A 19,175-nucleotide genomic window follows, 5' to 3' on the forward strand; every position below is an offset into this window, starting at 1 on the left:
CCCGTGATTTTATTGACTTATAATTTTTGTTCCTGTGGTTATGTCCACAGTTATTGTGAGGTGAGAGGTTCTTAGGCTGATTGATTTTACTGACATGGATAGTTTATTCCCATGGTTTAAATGTCTTGCGAATGTATTGACCCATGGGCCCTCCTATGGTTAGGTATGTTTATGCGCTCCTACATTATTATAAATTGCCGGTCTGTTTTCTTGTTCTGTACCGGGTTAGTCTTAGTAAGAGACTTTTCATGGTTGCAGTTCCCAGACCCTTCTTCGGGGATGGTATAGCTTTAGCATTTGATTATAAAGTCAGGAATCTGTGGCTTAATGTATCCATCAGATGAACAAGTTACTTACCATCGGCAACGCATTGTCTGGTAGAAACAGGATCTAGCTGCAGATTCCTTAATGACCCTCCCATCCTCCCCTCTTTGCAAACTGAATCCTTTTGAGTTTCAAATGATTGTTTTAATTTTTCATTAAAAAAGAAGAAGAGGGAGAGTCTTATTGTATGAATTCTCTTTTATCTCTCGATTTTTATTGGGATATTTATATACTGAATTTTGGTTAGTAATTCGGTATTTATTTGACACGAGTGTCTTTTGTTTAATTATACTGTTCAATAGACAGTTTTAGTTTGTGGCTCTGCGTTTTGAGTGCAGAAAATAGTCACGGAGGAAACTGGCATTGGCCAGGGAGTTATATGAACTCCGTTGGCATCACATCCAGTGGACAACGTCGATACGGAGTAGCATGATGCCCTCTGCCTGTGCGTTGATGGGCTGTGGGAAAACATTTCCAGATCCAGTCTCGCTTCTGAGGAGGATTCTAAAGTAAGAAATCTATGGCTAGATCCTGTCTCTAGCAGATAACGCGTCACTGAAGGTATGTAACTTGTTCTGCTGTTCAAGTCTTTCCCATGAAGGGATGAGCCATGTCAGGCCCAGGCATTGAACCCACAACATGATGACCTTTTTTCACCAAAATGCCTCATGCAAAAGGATTTCTCATAAAGGAGGCCTTCCCCTCAGAATCCTCCATGGAAACATAGATCAGCAATGAAGCTAGTAGAACATTGAGAAGTCCAAGGACTACAAATAATTGCAAGTAGTCCTAGGACATGCAGCACTTTAAAACACCTTGGGTCTGATTCACATAGGAAAACGTGCACGTTTGTGTAAGTTTACTCTTTTGCAGTATTGACAAACCTGCATTTTAATACTAAGTTTATGGGTGCGGAGACTGAGCAGTCGGGGCGTACAACTCTGCACATAAAAAGATAGGACTGTCCTATCTTTGTATGTGCAGAGTTCTCTGCCCCGACTGCGGAGACTCAGCACTTGTAAACTTACTATTAAAATTCAGTTTTGGGAATACTGCAAAAATGTAACCTTACACAAATGTGTAAGTTTACCTTTGTGAATTAGGCCCCTGGTGTTCAAAATTTGTGGTCAAGAGCTTGGGCTAACTAACTTAATCAATTTCTGACTAGTGATTAGCCAGGATCTGTGCATTTAAATAAAAAGCAAGGCTCACTTCTTTTTTCCAGTGGCGGGGAAAACCTGCTTGTTGGAAGTGGGGGGTCCTTATCCCTCACCGCTGCCACCAAATGCTGGAGGCAAGAGTCCCTGTCCCACACCGCTGTTGCCAGGTGCGAGATCCGGACCCCTCGTTTCAATGTTAGGCTAAGTAAGGACACCGTCTGAGATAGCCCTGCTCACCCCCTTAGTAGATTGCCACGAGCAGCCAGGTTTATCTCCAAGGCACGAGTGTACAGTATGTGCAACCACACTCATAGCAAGCCAATGATGTCACCACAAATAGACTCCACACGAGTTTTGTATAAAACAAGTATAATCTTTATATAAGACGATATACGATATGACTACATGATACAACACCAACATATAATAATGGGTAGTATTCCTTCCGGTGGGTTGGAAGGTTCTAATCCCAACCACCGCTTCTAACCAACAGTTAAGCTTACTTCTAACCGTTTCCAAAAGGTTAGGCAGGTTGTATTGCTAGAATCACACATGTTGCAAAAGAAAAGAAATACTGCAATGCGTAACAATATACTCCTGTACCGTGCAATGGAGAAACAATGCCATACGTAGCGCCACAGTCATGTACTTTGCAATAGAAGGAATAATGCAATGCGTATCACTACCAGCATGCCCTGTGCAAGGAAGAAACAAAGCAATGCGTCACGCTACAATCATGTACTGTGCAATGAAGAAATAATGCAATGCGCCACGTTATAAGCATGTACTGTGCGATGAAGAAATAATGCAATGCGCCACGTTACAATCATGTACTCTCTAAGAGAAAAATAACGCAGTGCGTAGCACACCAAGCATGTAGTTCATCCGGCACAAATAAGGTCAGGCGTCTTACGACGGTTCGATAGTTCGTTAGCAGCAATAATGCAAAGTGTAATACGACAGTCTAGGTGCTCCGTTAACAGTTGCCCCCAACCTGGATCAATGATGACACAAAAGTACCACTTCTCACTCCGGCCCCAGTACTGCCCCTCCTTGGGCCAGCACGGGCCTTGATCCAAGCCGAAGCAACAGGCTTGCGCAGCTGACAGAAGCGAGAGGTCGAGAGAGTGTCCCTCCGAGCCCGCACACCAACCCCAGGTGGTGATCCACGTTGCCTGGGGGCGTGACCCCACTCTCCTCTCCTCCTTCAGCGACTTGCGCCTTGATCCAGAACTCTGTCAATGGGCACAGCGAGCTCGGGCCGGCGGCTCAGCTCCTTCAGGGCTGCCGGTCCGGGCAGCTACTGTTTCACTCCAAGGGTCCAATGACTTGGCCCTCCTTCTGGCGTTCTCATTGGACACCGAGAACCGCAGTCAGCACTGTGGAGACTTACTTCGATATCGGTGCACACACTACCCAGGCACTCCTCACCAATGACTCGTGTTGCACCTCGACACGCACTCTGCGTGTCCGAGACTCACCTCTTCTCTGGTGCACACGATGACCAGTCGCTCTTCTTCAACGCCTCGGCTGCACCACGACACTCACCCTGCACATCTGGACTCACTTCTGCGCTTGGTGCGCACCACGACCAGGCGCTCTTCACCAACACACTGGCCTGCACCACGACACGCACCCTGCGCATCCGAGTCTCCTGTCTTCTCCCGGAGCACACAACGACCAGGCGCTCTTCACCAATGCCTCAGCCTGCACCACAACACGCACACCGTTTTGCTTGGGACTTCTCCGAAAACTTTTAAGTTCTTGTGTTTCCAAACAGGGAGCCAGCTCACCTCGGGCCCTTGGGGTTCAGGACACAGCACAAAGCACAGTCCTGTTCAAGAAGGGGGATACACCACCCACTGTAATGTCCCTTCAGTCTCTTCCTTAGTAAAAGCTACAAACTGCAGGTCAGCCCCAGATCACGAAGCAAGGGTCAGTCCTATCCAGCAGTCTCTTCAGCAACTCCTTCCTTGGCAGAGGTTCTTCTTGACCACGAAAGAGGTCAAAGCCTTTGCAGACTCGACCGGTCCATTTCGCCATTCAAAACTCACCAAATTCTAGGGGTTTCATGTCTCTAAGTTATACCTCTTCATGTCTTTGAAGTTCTTTGTGCTCAGGGGACCCTGACTCTTCCCTAAATCAGTTCTGAGTGTCTCCCTCCCAGTGTCACCTTTCTCCCTTTGATACTGGGGGTCTGCATCCTTAATCACTTAGCAGGAGATGGGTCAATTGGTTTATAGCACCAGCCCAGGCCTTTTCACCTTCCGGGCTTCTCCTCCCCCTACTCTCCAGATGCAGGGCAGCCTGGTGCCATCTCAACCCCTCCCTGGGTCAAGCCTTCTCCCAGCTTCTCTCACCTTTCAGATCCAGACAGTCAATCCACATTCAACAGAGACACACAGAAATGCTTAAAGCATAAAACTCAGCCACTTCCTAAAAAGAGTGGTTTCTGAACACACAGTGACAAAACCACTTTCATAGAAAGACGTGTTATGACACTGTGAGTTCATACATACTAAGCTTCACCTCTCCATTAAAAACTTACAGGCTAACAAAACACAACACCCAGCCTCCCCCATTCTGTCCTATGGGCAGAATGGCCATTCACCAGTGTAAAATGGAATGGAGTGCTTTTCACTGCCAGGACATAACAAACACCTCAGTATATGTCATGCCTTTTACTGCACCCTGCCCAGGGGTTACCCGGGGACCTACCACAGAGGTGACCAATGTGTATGCAAAAGGGAAAGTAAGGCCTGACAAGTGGTTGCACTTGTCAGGACAACATGCTAACTTAGTAAACTGTAGCTATACAATTAATAGCAGGGAACAAAAGTCGCTGATTTTCGCCATAACATGTGAAAAGTTGCGGGTCTGTACCTATCCAAGTAATCAATGTAATGGTTTTCTGCGTATTTTTAAAATATTATATATAAAATTGTTGATTTAATTTTATGTTAATAAATATGGCTGGGAGGGTTTAACGGCTCCCTAATCCAATAATGTACTTGTGGTAAACGTGTTACTGTCTTAGTATTGATAAGGGAGGAGGGGGTCTAGGCCGTACCTGGCCATATAAGAAGGCGGGGCAGGTATCGGACACGTCGCATGTATGGTGGTCATGCCGGCCCCCGATGACCACACAGGGGCGGGCCTGTCATGTGCAACGGGGCTGCGACAGGCGCGCCTCGCCAACAATTGGTCTCCGGGTTTTGGTGCGTGCCCCGGAAGTGACTGTAATCACTTCCGCGGCACGCGTCGCATTAACGCTAGGCCGGTTAGAACCGGCCTGGCCTGGGTTAATTAGGGTTAGAATAAAAGGCAGGGAGCGGCAGAATCTACCTCTTTGCTCGCCGCTCCCAGAACCTGCCCTTAAGGACACCAGCCTCGCTAGGAGGCTGTATTTTAATTTCCCCACCCACCGTCCCCTAAAAGCAGGGTTTACAGGGTGTATTGTTAGGAATTTTTAATTTTCAGGTTGACATGGTTCTGTTTATCATATGTGTGATGGTTTTTCTTTCCCATTGTTTTAGGATATTGTTTCCTTGAACAGGTTATGTTTATGTCGTATTTAGTGCTATTCCTTGATCAGGCGGTAAGGTCATGATTGGTGAGCAGTGAATTTAAGGTCCTTAGAGGGCAGCGCCATTCTTGAATGGGGTCGCCCTAGGGGGAGGGACAAGTGGTCTCTCATAGAACTCCAGGGGCAGTTACAGCCGGTTGGCTGGATGGGTGCGGGGGAGGGGGAGTTACGCTTTCCAGTAGGCTGCTTGGCCACCCCGCACGTGCACAATGGCGCAAGTAAACGACGCGTAACTGCAAGGGCCACTTATGGAGCTAATATACAGGGCGCAAGGGGGTGACCTGGGGGGGCGGAAAGTACCCTCACGGGGAATGGGCCCTCTGAGCATGCGCACTCCAGTTGGAGGGTGGGCATAAGGGCATACGAGGGTGACCTGGGGGGGGTACAGATTTCATTTTGCTAACCTTAACATATCTCTAATACAAATATATTCCTATCCGAATCTAAACATACCATAATCAATATTCATAATAATATTTCATTTTTCTGCTTATCCCTATTTTGAGCCTACGGCAAGGTCATTAACTCGTGCCAGATCCTTATCAAATTATGCCCGCACTCCAACCAGAGTGCGCATGCGCAGGGGTCCCGTTTACTGTGAAGGTACTTCGCCCCCCCCCCCCCCCGGTCACCCCAGTATGCCCTGTAAATTATCTCCATAAGGGGCCCTTGCAGTTATGCGCCATTTACTTGAGCCATTGTGCACGTGCGGGGTGGCCAAGTAGCCTACTGGAAAGCGTAACTTCCCTTCCCATCCAGCCAACTGGCTGAAACTGCCCCTGGAGTTCTATGAGAGACCACTTGTCCCTCCCCCTTGGGCGACCCCCTTCAAGAATGGTGCCGCCCTCTAAGGACCTTAAATTTACTGCTCACCAATCATGACCTTACCGCCACAGGCCTGCATAGTTGCCCAACTATCAGCCCCCCCCCCAAAAAAAACTCACTGAAAGGTCATGCCCTGCCCCTATACACAACTACCTAGGCCAGAAGATCCTCCATGAAGATTACAATCCCTAATTTGGACAAATGGATGCCGTCTTTTAAGAAGCACGACTCCTCCCGGATGCACCCATGGGCTATGGTCTGCAGGTGTAGAGCCCTACATAGCCTCACCGTTTTTGTTAATAAATCCTTTACCGAGTGGCTCAATGCCCTCACATACTCACTTCCAACCCATTGGAATCTCTGCAGTCTCTGTGCCAGGGTGTACCTTGGGCATAGACGTGTCTACCAACCTACTTCAGTGATTAGTGTTTTGACCCGCCCCCTTCTACCCAAGCGTACCCAGTCATTCCCCCCCCCAAGTGTAGAATAATAATGCTAGGGCTGGCTGACTAAGAGGAAAGTGACACATCGTCTGGGAACCACTAAATGGCCTCAATTGATCGCAGCACGATGCGCCCGATAGACACGTTGCCCCAGACAATGATACTCATTACTGGTGGAACTCCACCATTGGAAGGCTACACAGGGAGTGCACCACAGGCCCCAAGATCTCCCATACACATATCATGGAATCGTGAACAACCTCCACCTGACCACTATGTTCTGGGATAGGCTCTGCGCAAGCTTCACCCCCTACTACGGAGCATCCCAACACCACGCAGTGTACACTACGATGGCACCTGCGAGCACAGGCGCTGTAATAGCAGAATACTTTTTCACGACCAGGGGTGTTGGGGTGTTACATCCGCCCGTTACACCTGGGTTAGGTCAAGCTGGCAAGGCATACACCTGTAAAGTAGCGTACTGCTAAAATATCCCGGCTGGCAACAACAAATGGTTGATACACCTATACTCAACCAGTATAGTGCATGGGCTGCACCATCTCACCCATGCACGCTGGCACCTCTTGAGCTTTTCTATCGATCGCCCATCAGCCTTGATGCCATCGCTTGCCACTCACGTTCCGGATCTTCCGGTCCCATTGCCTGTCCGCCTCTTGCAGTCCTTGTGGTGTGGAGCGCTTCCCATGTATCACAGTCATGGATCCAGCCAAACATAAATGAAAATCAAACAGATGATTAGTGCTTTAATTTTTTGATAAAAGATAGTTTACATGCCAGTCCCTTTGACTACATCATGAGACTGTACCCCCCCCTAGACACACCCCCCCCAGCCCAGGATGCATAGGTACTGTGTGACACAACGCGGATGTATGACAACATAGGCATCCAAATGCACTACATGTGCACAAGCCCATGGGCAAAATGTACAGTCTGGTAAAACAGGAATATCATGCTTAATTGCACAGGCCCAGGGGCGCGTAGGTAGTGTGAGACCCCACACGGGCATCTACTGCCTAAGTGTTCAGCCACAAGGGTGTAGAGATACTGTGTGACAAACCACAGGCATATAATGCTTGATTGCACAAGCACAAGGGGTGCACCGGGACCCCGTGATACTCTTTTTGGCCCTAGCCCACGCCTGTTCCAGATCCTCCGGACCAATCTTTTGACAGCATATTGCCGTCCTCGTGATGTGGTTCTTCCCCGTTATTTGGTAAACAGATAGGAATCACCAAGGGTGTAGAGATACCGTGTGACAACCACCGGTATATAATACATACGTGTACCAGCGCCCCGGAGCCGAGGCGCTGTGTGACATAATGCTCTTCCAACGCATACGTGTACCTGCAATGGGTGCCTAGATGTTTTTTACACAGACCCCTAATTCATATGCATAACCACGCACGCGTGCAGAGGTACTCTTGAAGGTGTGACAACAAGGCCTGGGACGTATTAAATTGACATCATCAAAGGATCGAACCCCTCACATCAGCACTAAAGTTCACGCGACAACTACACTGAACCAAGAGCTCCTTAAGTGCTAATAATGTACTTGAGTGACCTCACCGAGGCCAGTGCCTCGCAGGACTGACCTCAAAACCTTGGAATAAATTGCTGTAACATGCGCAACTCCCTCAGTAAGTAATACCAACAAATGTGGTATGAGAATTCGAGCAAGCCAATTCGGCTGTCATAGATCTTTAGCAAGCGAAGAGATGTTCGCTTCAGCAAGGGTTAATTCATGGAGCAACCCCAAGAGTAACCGGTAATGTGCTGAATATATACTTTGAGTTTCCTGTGAACCTGCCCAAACTCAACTGAACCATGAATGGTCCTCGGCCTGCGATGGCTGGTTGACCCGAAACTGGGCGTTTAAAAATTTACATTTGACATCAGACGCTTTCTTGTGAGAGTCCAGCATAGCATTAGTTGTATAACCTAAAGAACATTGAAATCAGACTTTCATTGAGGACACCTAGCATATCACCAGTCGCATTCCCATCAGACTTCCACTGAGAGCGCTCAGCATTGCACCAGTTGTACTACATGAGGAACATTGAAATTAGGCTTACAGTGAGAGTGCTTAGCATAGCACAAGTTGCATTACATGGGGACCCCTTCATATATTTCCGCCGGAGATTAACTGATTTTTTGCCCAGCATCACCTGCGTTCTAGGTCATTGATATGACCCGATAAATGAAACCTTTAAAAGGGAAGGACAAGTGCCATCTCGGATCCCTTATAAGCAGAGCTGCAAACAGAGGGAAATGCCCATGGCTAAGCCCCCCCTTGACCGATGAGAGCGGAATGCAACCACTAATTCCGTTACAGAAACGGGGTAATATTTACCCACATACCATGCACCTGGTTTCCCTGAAGGTGTACACCAATTGTGCGCACCCCACTAATTAAAGAATGGACCTGCAGTGCAAAGTTGAATGTAATAGCGCATTCATGGTTACTTAAAGAATGCTGAAGCTAAAAACTTTTGGATAAAATCAAGGCAGAATCCACCCATGATGGGTTACCCAGCGCGTGCCTCTGCAGTGCACCTATTAAATTCGAACCCACTATCGCTTGAGGGGGGTGAGGCGGGGGGTGCACTCCCTGTGTGACCTTTTCATTATCTCTAAATCTACAAAGCAGTCCCTTGGACATGACTGCTCATGCAACGTTTGTGCATGGTATGCCCTGTGCCACTTGAACTAGCAACTCGTGAATCACAATGAATGCTACGGGCAGACGTGGCTACTGTGCCAAGAAGGCCATTGGACCCTAGAGAAAAACACTTGTGGCAAACCAGGTGAAATCCTCCCTTTGACTATGTGATTTATGCGAACACATAGGTGTAATAACTGTGTTCCAAAAACAGCTTACTCATATACGAAGGGGGTGTAGGTAAGTACCTATATAAGACTAGATGTTTCGCTTACCCTACCATTTTCAGCTACACATGTAAAGCAGCTCAGAAATCCTCATTACCATGGCATCTGTGATCACCAATGTGTGTACTGTGCTGTGGACAACGCTAGTCACAAGCTCTGCGAACACTCTAACTCACATATCCCCACTTATGTACGGATACTGTAGAGAATTTGTTAGTATTGGTTTATTAATTGCCAACATGCAAACTCATGCAGAAAAAGCCTTGAAGGAAAACAGGCCTGAGATAAATCTCCCCGCAACTTTTCACATGTTATGGCGAAAATCAGCAACTTTTGTCCCCTGCTATTAACTGTATAGCTACACTTATAACGCAGCTCCTAAATCCTTCCTACCATGAGATCGCTTACGGAAAAAAGTCACTAGGAGCCTTTTAAAAACCACTCACCCTTTAGGTGCAGAGCAAAAATGCAAACCAAACCAAGCAAAGCCTCAAAACGAGGCTGGAAAGGCTGTTGTGTCGACTACATGTGAGGCTATTAACCTTCTATGCCCTATGCACTGTGATCGCAGTAAGACTTGTCCTAGAACCAAGCTGTTGGTCCACTATCGACCCATGAAGCACACCTGTTTTTGCCCCATAGAACGAATCAAGTGAAGCCTTTCATTGAGGCTAAAAACTGTTGCAATGCCCAAATAAGGAACTGTTAGCACCATGCACCCTTATGGCGATGGATGCTGTGCTCACAATCACACGGTGCAGGCATTGACTGTCCAGGTCCAGTGAATTTTGTGCTTAAATTCGCTACCCAGACAGAATGCTTCAATTTATGCTTTTAATGCTTTTTGCCCCCACTAAAACTTGGCTCTGGCACCCTCGTGCCACACACACGCCTTCCCCAATCCCCTTGAACCCTTGCACGAGGAAATTACAAGATAAAATCGTCTCAGAAGAAGCCTGCGATACTCAAAACAAAACCAGTGCAGCCTCCAATCGAGGTTAAATAATTTACTTTTGTCTACACCTTTAATTGAAGAAAAGAGACATTGAAACACCAGGAATTGAACACCTGAGGCCACAGTGACGCTCCAGGCTAAACTGCTACAATGCCCAACTAATGAGGCTGCTAGCCACATGCACCTTTCTCTGTCAGCTGCAGAAATATTACAACACAGAGCTATCTTTAGGCAGCCCCAACCACGCTTTCAATGCGCTTGTCAAGCTACACATTGGCGCTACACACGTGCCCTCCACAAATGTCCTGCACCCCTGTTTACCGTGCACACACGAGGAGATTACACAATGGAAAAAAGCCTGCCCCCACCGCATTTAATAGAGCGCGCGCTTCCCTAAATGTTTGCCCCAGATCGCGCACCTCCCACAGCTGTTCTAAAACAAACCACAACCTCCTTTACGTTAAGCACGCGCGTTGCTCTTGTTCAATGGGTTCCAAAAACGACTACTGATCAATCTGAGCACCAGTGTTCCAGCGTAAGTGTAACTCTGCCTGTTAAGCTGAACCAGGGCTGAAATACTGCCCAAGTCTACTGAACATGGGTATCCACGACAGCTATTACCACTTAACGGCTACGCGGACCGGTCCGCTTCTAAGCAAGTTGTCGCGACTCGCGCTGCTCGAGCACACATACAAATAACCCTTGCGCTTTAACTTGCCCCCGGTAGCGCTCAACATGCGCTATATTTGCCTAATAAAACAGCAGCTACAAAAAAGTCTGCAGCTTTAGGCCCCGGCCGCAAGTGCGCTAACTTTCACATTCCCGACGATTAAGGGCATAGTGTAGCCACTCGGAGAGACCAAGCACTTGCGTGCCCGATGCTCACCGCACTGCAAAGCGCCCGACTCCTCGAACTGCTCTCCGAAGACCGTAACCGCTGGTCCCACGCTCTCTGTGCCTCCGTAAATCCCCGCACAGAAGAGCACCCGCAGTGAAGATCGCCCACTCTATAGCCCAGCACCGAAAGTCCTCCGCTCTGCCAACTTGTGGGATCTGAAGAAGACTGGCAAAACAAGACTCCCCGACGATCTCCCTGGCTCACGAACTGGCGACCTGTAGAAACAGAAACAAGAAATTAAAATACAGCTTCCTAGCGAGGCTGGTGTCCTTAAGGGCAGGCTGTGGGAGCGGCGAGCAAAGAGGTAGACTCCGCCGCTCCCCAGCCTTTTATTCTAATCCTAATTAACCCAGGCCAGGCCGGTTCTAACGGGCCTTGCGTTAATGCGACCCGTGCCCCGGAAGTGAATACAATCACTTCCGGGGCACGCACCAAAACCCGGAGACCAATCGTTGGCGAGGCGCGCCTGTCGCATCACCGTTGCGTGCGACAGGCCAGCCCCTGTGTGGTCATCAGGGGCCGGCACGACCGCCATACATGCGGTGTGTCCAATGCCAGCCCCGCCTTCTTAGTATGCCTTTTACTTACACTGCACCCTGCCCAGGGGTTACCCGGGACCTACCACAGGGGTGACCAATGTGTATGCAAAAGGAAAAGTAAGGCCTGACAAGTGGTTGCATATGTCAGGACAACATGCTAACTTAGTAAACTGCGCACAGGCCCTACACTGCAGGCCTGAGTTCCCTTCTCCGCACGCCTTTGCTTTACTAGCCCTGGCACACAGTGCACATCAATAGGACTTTACTAGTAAAGAAAACATACCAATCATGACCAACCAATTTCCATTACACTTTACATAGAGAACACTTGTACTTTGACACTGGATCAGCAGTGGCAAAGTACCCAAAGCATCTAAATTGGCAACTCTATGTCAGGAAAACGGTCTAGGGGAAAGCAAAAAGTTTAGGGAACTTTAGCGAAAAAGGCCAAGTCCTACAATGCTTCATTTTAGAATAAAATAAAGTGATTTAGATGGGCTAACGGCCAAGACAGTGTATTACAGTTTGTCAAGCAACCACTTACTCTTCCCCATAAACAAGGATGAGTACTCCTGCCACTTCCCAACATGATCCAGACCACATGATAGCCTCAGATGAGGTACACAGTGTGTAGTTAGTGGCTGTGCATCAAAACAGCTTCCGATAACTTTTTTTTAAATGATATTCACTTGTCCTATAACTAGGGAGCATTTTTTTTGATAATCTAGAGCATTAGAGGCCCATGTATTTAAAAAGTCTCTGATTTCTATGCATTGTTATGGAATGTGAATTAATATTGCTTATATTTTTTGTAGAACTCGAATATTAAGAGATTGGATGGTGAAATCTTCAGGTATAATTGCATTCTTCCAGAAGGCAAAAATGCACACCTGGTTGTCACAAATAGGTAAGCTCTCATTGTGTGTGTGTGTGTGTGTGTATATGTATAATTATTTTTTTTTTAACATACACATAACTACCTTTAGAGATCGAATTACTAAATTGCTTGATTGCAATGAAAGAGCTGCAGTAAACATTTATCTTTTCTGAAGAATACTTGGAAGTTCAGATTCGTCAGCTTGTGAACGCCCCCAAGTGCCAGACTGTATCCGGAGATTATTTTCAGCAATTCCCTTGCGCTAACCGGTGACATTGTGCAGCTCTGTGATGGGTCCATTCCTCTTCGGGATTGACGTTGCCAATAGCATATTACCACTAACTCTGCATGTCAATGTCAGTTATTTTGTTTCTGCACCTTCCGACTCGGAACCAGAGCTCTCTCCCTCAATTTCTGCCATCTATTAGTGAATTTTTCCCCCAAATATTTTTTTCGCTGTGTGCAAGGAACATGTTTTCCCCTAAAACGACAGGATTCAACAGGCTTTCAACCCTGCAAGAATTTCCACGCAGAGATGTCCGTGCGGACCCGCATGAAGTCTTCTCTCTGTCTAGGCTCCTCGCATGATGCAGAGACCTGCGGTGAACGCTCTTGGATAAATCTGAGGGTCATCCAGGACCACAAGGCCAAACCTTATGTCACTGAGCACTGCAAGAAGGCTCAAACCCAGTGGACACGTTCTAGGTCCTGAGGCCCTTCGGGAGACAAGTCGTCATCCCATCCCAAATACAAGAGAGAAAAAAGACAAGAAGTCAAAATATGGCTCTCTCTCTTCCTGCCACTCTTATCAGTAGAAGGTGCGCGGACATCAGTGTCCCACTAAATCGCTTTCCTGGTTGTACAATATGAAACTGACTCCCTCACTACTCCCAATCCAGCCCATGTTCCCTGGGCCATGGGTGACACTGCAGTAGATACATGCCTTCAAGGAAACTATGTTGTGGATTTTTGGTACCCTTCTGCAGCCCTCTGGTGCACCTTTGGATCCCGTTGACCAGAGAAGACCTACAGTCGGGTTATTGCCAGGAGGTCTGTCTCCAACTCTTTTCGTCCCCCTTGACCCCACCCCGAATCTGGGTCCAATGCCCGCTCCGACTCTTCATACAACTCCAAACACCACACAAGTTTCCTGTGCTTTGATGCAGACAGACTCCCTCATTCTGACTATGTCACGTTTCCGCTAACACATGCATTTACAGTCCCAGACTACACGATGAGGATGACAGCAGTGATGAAACACATGTATAAAGTTGAAAGAAAATTCCTTGACCTCCATGAGGCCAGTGACCTTGACACTTCACGTGCCACTGGTCTCAACTCTCATCCTGGCTCCTCCATGGGTGGATTGGCCTCATTAACAATGGTCATGCAAACTGCAGCAGAAGTTCTTGCTCTCCAGCTACCTTCTTTGGAGTTTAAAACAAACATGCTTAAAGAGGTTCTGCAGCCAGGGCGGAGCTCTTCGGAACCACTCCTACCATTTAATGAGGCACTTACATGCACCCATTTGGGCGCCTGGTCACAGCCAGGAACTTGCCCTTCTGTCAACAGACAGCAAAATGACACAAGCCAGGTCCAGGAGACCTGCATTTTCTCCTCCAGCACCCCGCACCAGAAAGCCTGGTGGTTCAAGCCTCTGCAAGTAAACTTAACCCAAATGCATTTCTGACCACTGATTAGAATGAGAGTCAAAATGCATGGAGGTGTTAGGAAATCAAATGCTCTCAGAATATTCTCCTCTGCCAGCCTTGCCCTCAGGTCCGTTAATTAGAAATGATCTAGGCGCTAACCTCCAACAGATATTTGAGGATGGCCAGTACACAGTGAAGTATGTGATACGACTGACCTGGACACTACCGACTTTCTGGGTAGGGCAGTTGGTACCAGAGTGTTCTTCGGCACCACACATACTACAGTCTTCTCAAGTGATTTCCAGGCATCCCTGATGGACATGTCATTTGATGCCGCCCATCTCTTTAGATGTAAGGCAGACTGTACTAGAGCACTTCAAAGAAGGCAAGGCCGCAGCATGATCTGTAGACCTCGCCTTGCCCATACGGCAACTTTCCCAACAATATTGCCCCTTTTGAGGCTGCATAAGAGGCATCCACAGCGGCAATGCCAAATCCTGCCTCTGCAGCAACAAACCTCTCAGGCGTTTCAAGGTAGAGGTTGAGGATACAGCCTACAGCGTCCAAGCCCACATGGGCAACAATCTACTTCTGCCAAATTTCCCTCCCCTCTCTTGTGCAAAACCCAATAGGTTTATCTTCAGCAGCACACTGTCAAACGGTTGGAGGCTGGATAAGCAATTACATCCACGAGTGACAAAGCATCACATTGGACAGATTGGTGCTTCAACTTGTACAGGATGGTTATACCCAGCCCTATCCACCACTAAACATACTACCCCCACCACAAAAACAACATCCTGAGAACCACTTGTACATTCTTCAGAAGGATATCCAGGCTCTCTTGGACACAAGAGCCATAGAGAGGGTGCAGGCGTCAGAGATTGGGACTGGCTGCTACTCCGGTACTTCCTGGTGCTGAGGACCTACGACTTTGTCCAATTTTAGACCTTCTCCCTCTAAACTTCTTCCTCAAAAGGGATGACTTAATGATGCTCACTCTCTGTCTGGCCTGGATCCAGAAAACATTTCTGTGGCATTGGACTTGCAGTAAGCCTTCTTCCATACCCCTGTCCTGAATTCCCTCTGGGACTACCTGCGGTTTCAGTTAGGCCACAATCACTTTCAGTTCTCGGTGCTCCCATTCTGCCTCACCAGTGCCACTTGAGTGTTCACAAAAGTGATATCCTCCTCTAATTGGGCGTGGATTCTTTGTACACCCGTATCCCACAGGCAGTTGCCTTGCACACCATAGAATCTCTTTTACACTCAAAATTCACAGAACAAATGACCCATATTGATTTCACCATGCAATGTGCCACTCTGGCACTCACAGAAATCTTTTGCAACTTTGAGGATCTGTTTTAGCTGCAGGTCAAAGGAACTTTGATGGAAAGTACTTTGCGTGGCACACCTATATACATAATTTTGAGTTCATCGACATCTACTTTGAAACCTATCCATTCCATTGACACATAAGACTCTGGAAAATCTATGCTGATTACATATCATATGGCATGGAGACCAGGTCAGCATCCTCAGATTCCTGACCTGGATCAACAATATAAACCCACATTTAAAGTTCACCATCCAGGATAGTAAACAATCCTCTCAGTCTTGGTCATTCTAACCTATTAATCTGAATGCAGGCATGCAACTGAAGTCGAAAGGAAACCAACGGATAGGAGTTCCTTGTTAAAATATAACAGCTTCCATCCAAAGTCCCTGAAGGACAACTTTTCAAACATGCAGACATCACTTTTTACATACAAATGTAGCAGCAAGAAACTTAGGGACATATTAGTACATACTAGACTGAGATGAGGAAAGCTCTCTGTCCAAACACCCTTGTTGGGCCTTACTATAGTAGTGGGATCCCTGTGGATCATGTACTGTCTGTCACATGGCACAACCAGAGACTGAGATTGACTTGAACCTGAATACACTTTGGGAACTGCTGTCATTCACAAACTGTAATAGGGGGTATTTATTTATTGACTGCCAATGTAAATGAATCTATATGGGGATGGCCACCAGAAAGATTTGCACAAGAGTCATAGAACACAAAAGCACTATGACCACTAAACTAATGAATACTTCCCTTTCCTGAGAGAACAGTGATGGATACCCAGACTTCACACTGACTAAGTAGGTCTGAGCGATGACATTCTTTGGTTCTCTCTGTTCCAATTACACTGACATAGCCATTACCTACTCTAATATACTGTGAATACAGGAAACTACTTCTTACCTATAAGCTTAACTAGGGAGTGAGGCACATACACTTCATTTTTCATTGCTTGTCTCTGAGAAACTCACTCCTCAATGCACTAATACATTTGATAGAGACATCTAACCGCATATTCCTTACCTTTTAATTTCCCAGGCGTCAGACTGGATCCGAAAGATTTTTTTTCGAGCTATACCCCTGCTCACCGATAATTGCCGTCTGTTGGGTCTGCGTGATGGCGGCGGCGTCTGTACTGTAGTTACGTTCGTGTCACCTATTTAAGCACCACCTCGGCACACTGATGTCAGTTATTTTCTTTCCACACCAGTCAAGCACTGATCCATGAAGAGAGCTATCCTCTGTCACTTTTTGACAGGTTTTTTTCAACATTTTGTCGACCCCTTTTTGGTGTGTAGTCTTGTTTCCATCATGTCTAGGAAGACTTCTGGATTCAAACCATGTGGCGCTTCTCACCACGCCATGTTGGTGACGGAGCCACACCTGGTTTGCCTCTGGTGCCTGGAGTGCGATCACGACTTAGTCATGCTCAACTGCTGGCCATGGCTCCGATATTTTTGACCCCGCACCGCGTGACTCCTAGGAAGTCTCGTTCATGGTCTCAGTCGAGAGGAAGGTCCGGGCATCGCTCTGGGAGCCCCAAGTCCTCGTCCTACCACTCAAAGTCTTGGGGTCAGTCAGGTAAGAGGAATTAGAAAAACAAGAAGACAAAGCGTGCTTCGACTTCACCTTGTCCATCGGTTGACGTGATAGAGAAGCCTCAATATTCTAAGCTTCATTCTTCTGAACCTGCGCCTGGGTTGGCTCTGCCCTTCCCCGCCTTTCCAGGAACCAGAGTGACTCCCCCACCAAGTTAAAGAATTTTATGATGCATGTGTCTCGTATTTGGCTGCCTGACCCTACCAGCACACCTTTGGGCCCCGTGAGGGTCAGAGGGGGTTCCATCGGGTTCTACAGCGGCGACTCCAGCCCCAACACTGATGACCCCTCTCCCCCATGTATACGACTCCAAGACTCCTGACGCTGGCAGCACCCTAACATAATGCACAATGTAAGTAGGAAAAGCTTCCAGACTTACGGGGGGGCCGAGAGGAACTAAAGAGGGGAGTGCACCCTCCCGTGTTTTAACACTGCTTTACCACAAAGTACTCCCCACTACCAACTCGCTAATGAGTGGTTTGATCCATTTGAACAATCCTGGAATTCTGATAGTGTGGAGATCCCTACGTGAAGTCACTATAGGACACCACTATTGAGTGGGGAAGGAGGCAAATCCTTTTGTTTTATATTCCCTCACACACCCTAGTGGTGTCATGCTTCATCATAGGGTCACCCCGACGCCTAGAAGTCAGGGTGGGCTCAACCGTCTTTCAGGGAGCTCTTAGGAAGATATTTTTGGCCAGGGGGATAAAGATTAAAAGCCCACCAACAGATCCCAGTTTCCCTTTATTCTTGGATCTGTTGGAGGTGGTAATAAAATACAAAGTAAGTCAGTAGGGATATTATGGTCCTAAGACCCTATAGCCAACATGTTTCAGTCCTTGTAAGCCCCATAAAGGGTGCTGGACTTTCTTCAGGGCGGAGTAATGTGCCCCCTGGTATGAGTAATAAAGAGAATTTCCCTATACTACTTGTTATAAGGGCAGCTAGTGCTCCTTATTGATTTTTTAAGACAAATTAGTCTCACGGAATCACTCCATCTAGGAAGAGAAAAACAAAAGAAAAGAAAAAATATACCACACATTGTTGTATATAGAGTTCTAGATTGTTCATATCTACATACGTTCGTGTTCATTGAACTGTGGTGAACAGTTTTCCCACCACACACGCGGAGGTGGCGAGTGAAAACACACTTCGTTTATCAAACGCTCGTGTTTGTATTATGCCGATTGTAGTGGCGGCATTATGCCGCATCCTATCACCTTTCACTCTTAGGTGTGCGTTGTTGATATTGATCCAACACCCGTGTCATTCCCTCATGATCAAACTTGTAGCTTTAAAAATCGCCATATCTTTTGGAAGTGCAATAACGTATTCGCATGCTCTCACTTCATGCTCATTCGTGTATATATACCTTTCACTCTCTCTCTCATTCATCCTTACCCCGTTTAGGAAGGGGTTTCAACTCCTAGTGGAGAACCAACGCTCTTCGGGGTAGCCCTGTAGTCAAACACTGTGTGTTTACAGGAGCACAATCACCAGGTTTAAGAGATAAATCCATTTTCAAGTCACCCGAACCGTCGGCCCACAGATGTGATGGGGGAGACAAAACAAAACAAAGGACAATATCCATGAGAATAGTGCTGGAGGCTGGACCCCGAGGGAGCCAGCTCTCTTCTCATACCTTATGTTCGTGACTTGGCTTCATATTTACTCACGCCATCAAGGGTCCTGCCCCTCGTCCCGTCCTATTTGGAGGTGGTTCCACTGCTTGGGGTTCTGAGTTACGTCGATCTCTCACTATAAATGTATCGATGTCTATTGGATGGTGTCACGCCCATTGCCGGGTTGCGTAATGGACGTCACAGTGACTCTAGCAGGAATTATGGGTATTGTAGTTCTACACTCGTACAGCTCCGTTTTTAATGTGGAATCAACAAAGTAATGCTGGTAGTGTCCTGCCTATTCATGGTCGTGAAACGTATGTCAACGTGACATTAGCATGAATCATGGGTGTTACGGTTCTAAAATAGGACCGCTCCGATTGCGCTATGAATATTCAATGGAAATTATAAAAGTTATGTTTGTAATGTGGAATAGG

General features: G+C 47.2%; 1 protein-coding gene across 1 annotated transcript in view; it reads left to right on the plus strand.

The window, feature by feature from the left end:
- The window catches only part of VPS13C (vacuolar protein sorting 13 homolog C), a 2,873,871-nt gene that overhangs the window by 2,762,204 nt on the left and 92,492 nt on the right, over positions 1–19,175 (plus strand). Inside the window, exon 80 of the mRNA XM_085648297.1 lies at positions 12,453–12,544. Coding sequence (XP_085504423.1) covers positions 12,453–12,544 — 92 coding nt within the window. The remainder of the gene's footprint in view (positions 1–12,452; positions 12,545–19,175) is intronic.

The sequence above is a fragment of the Triturus cristatus genome, chromosome 3_2 (assembly GCF_964204655.1).
Source record: "Triturus cristatus chromosome 3_2, aTriCri1.1, whole genome shotgun sequence".
Lineage (NCBI taxonomy): Eukaryota > Metazoa > Chordata > Amphibia > Caudata > Salamandridae > Triturus > Triturus cristatus.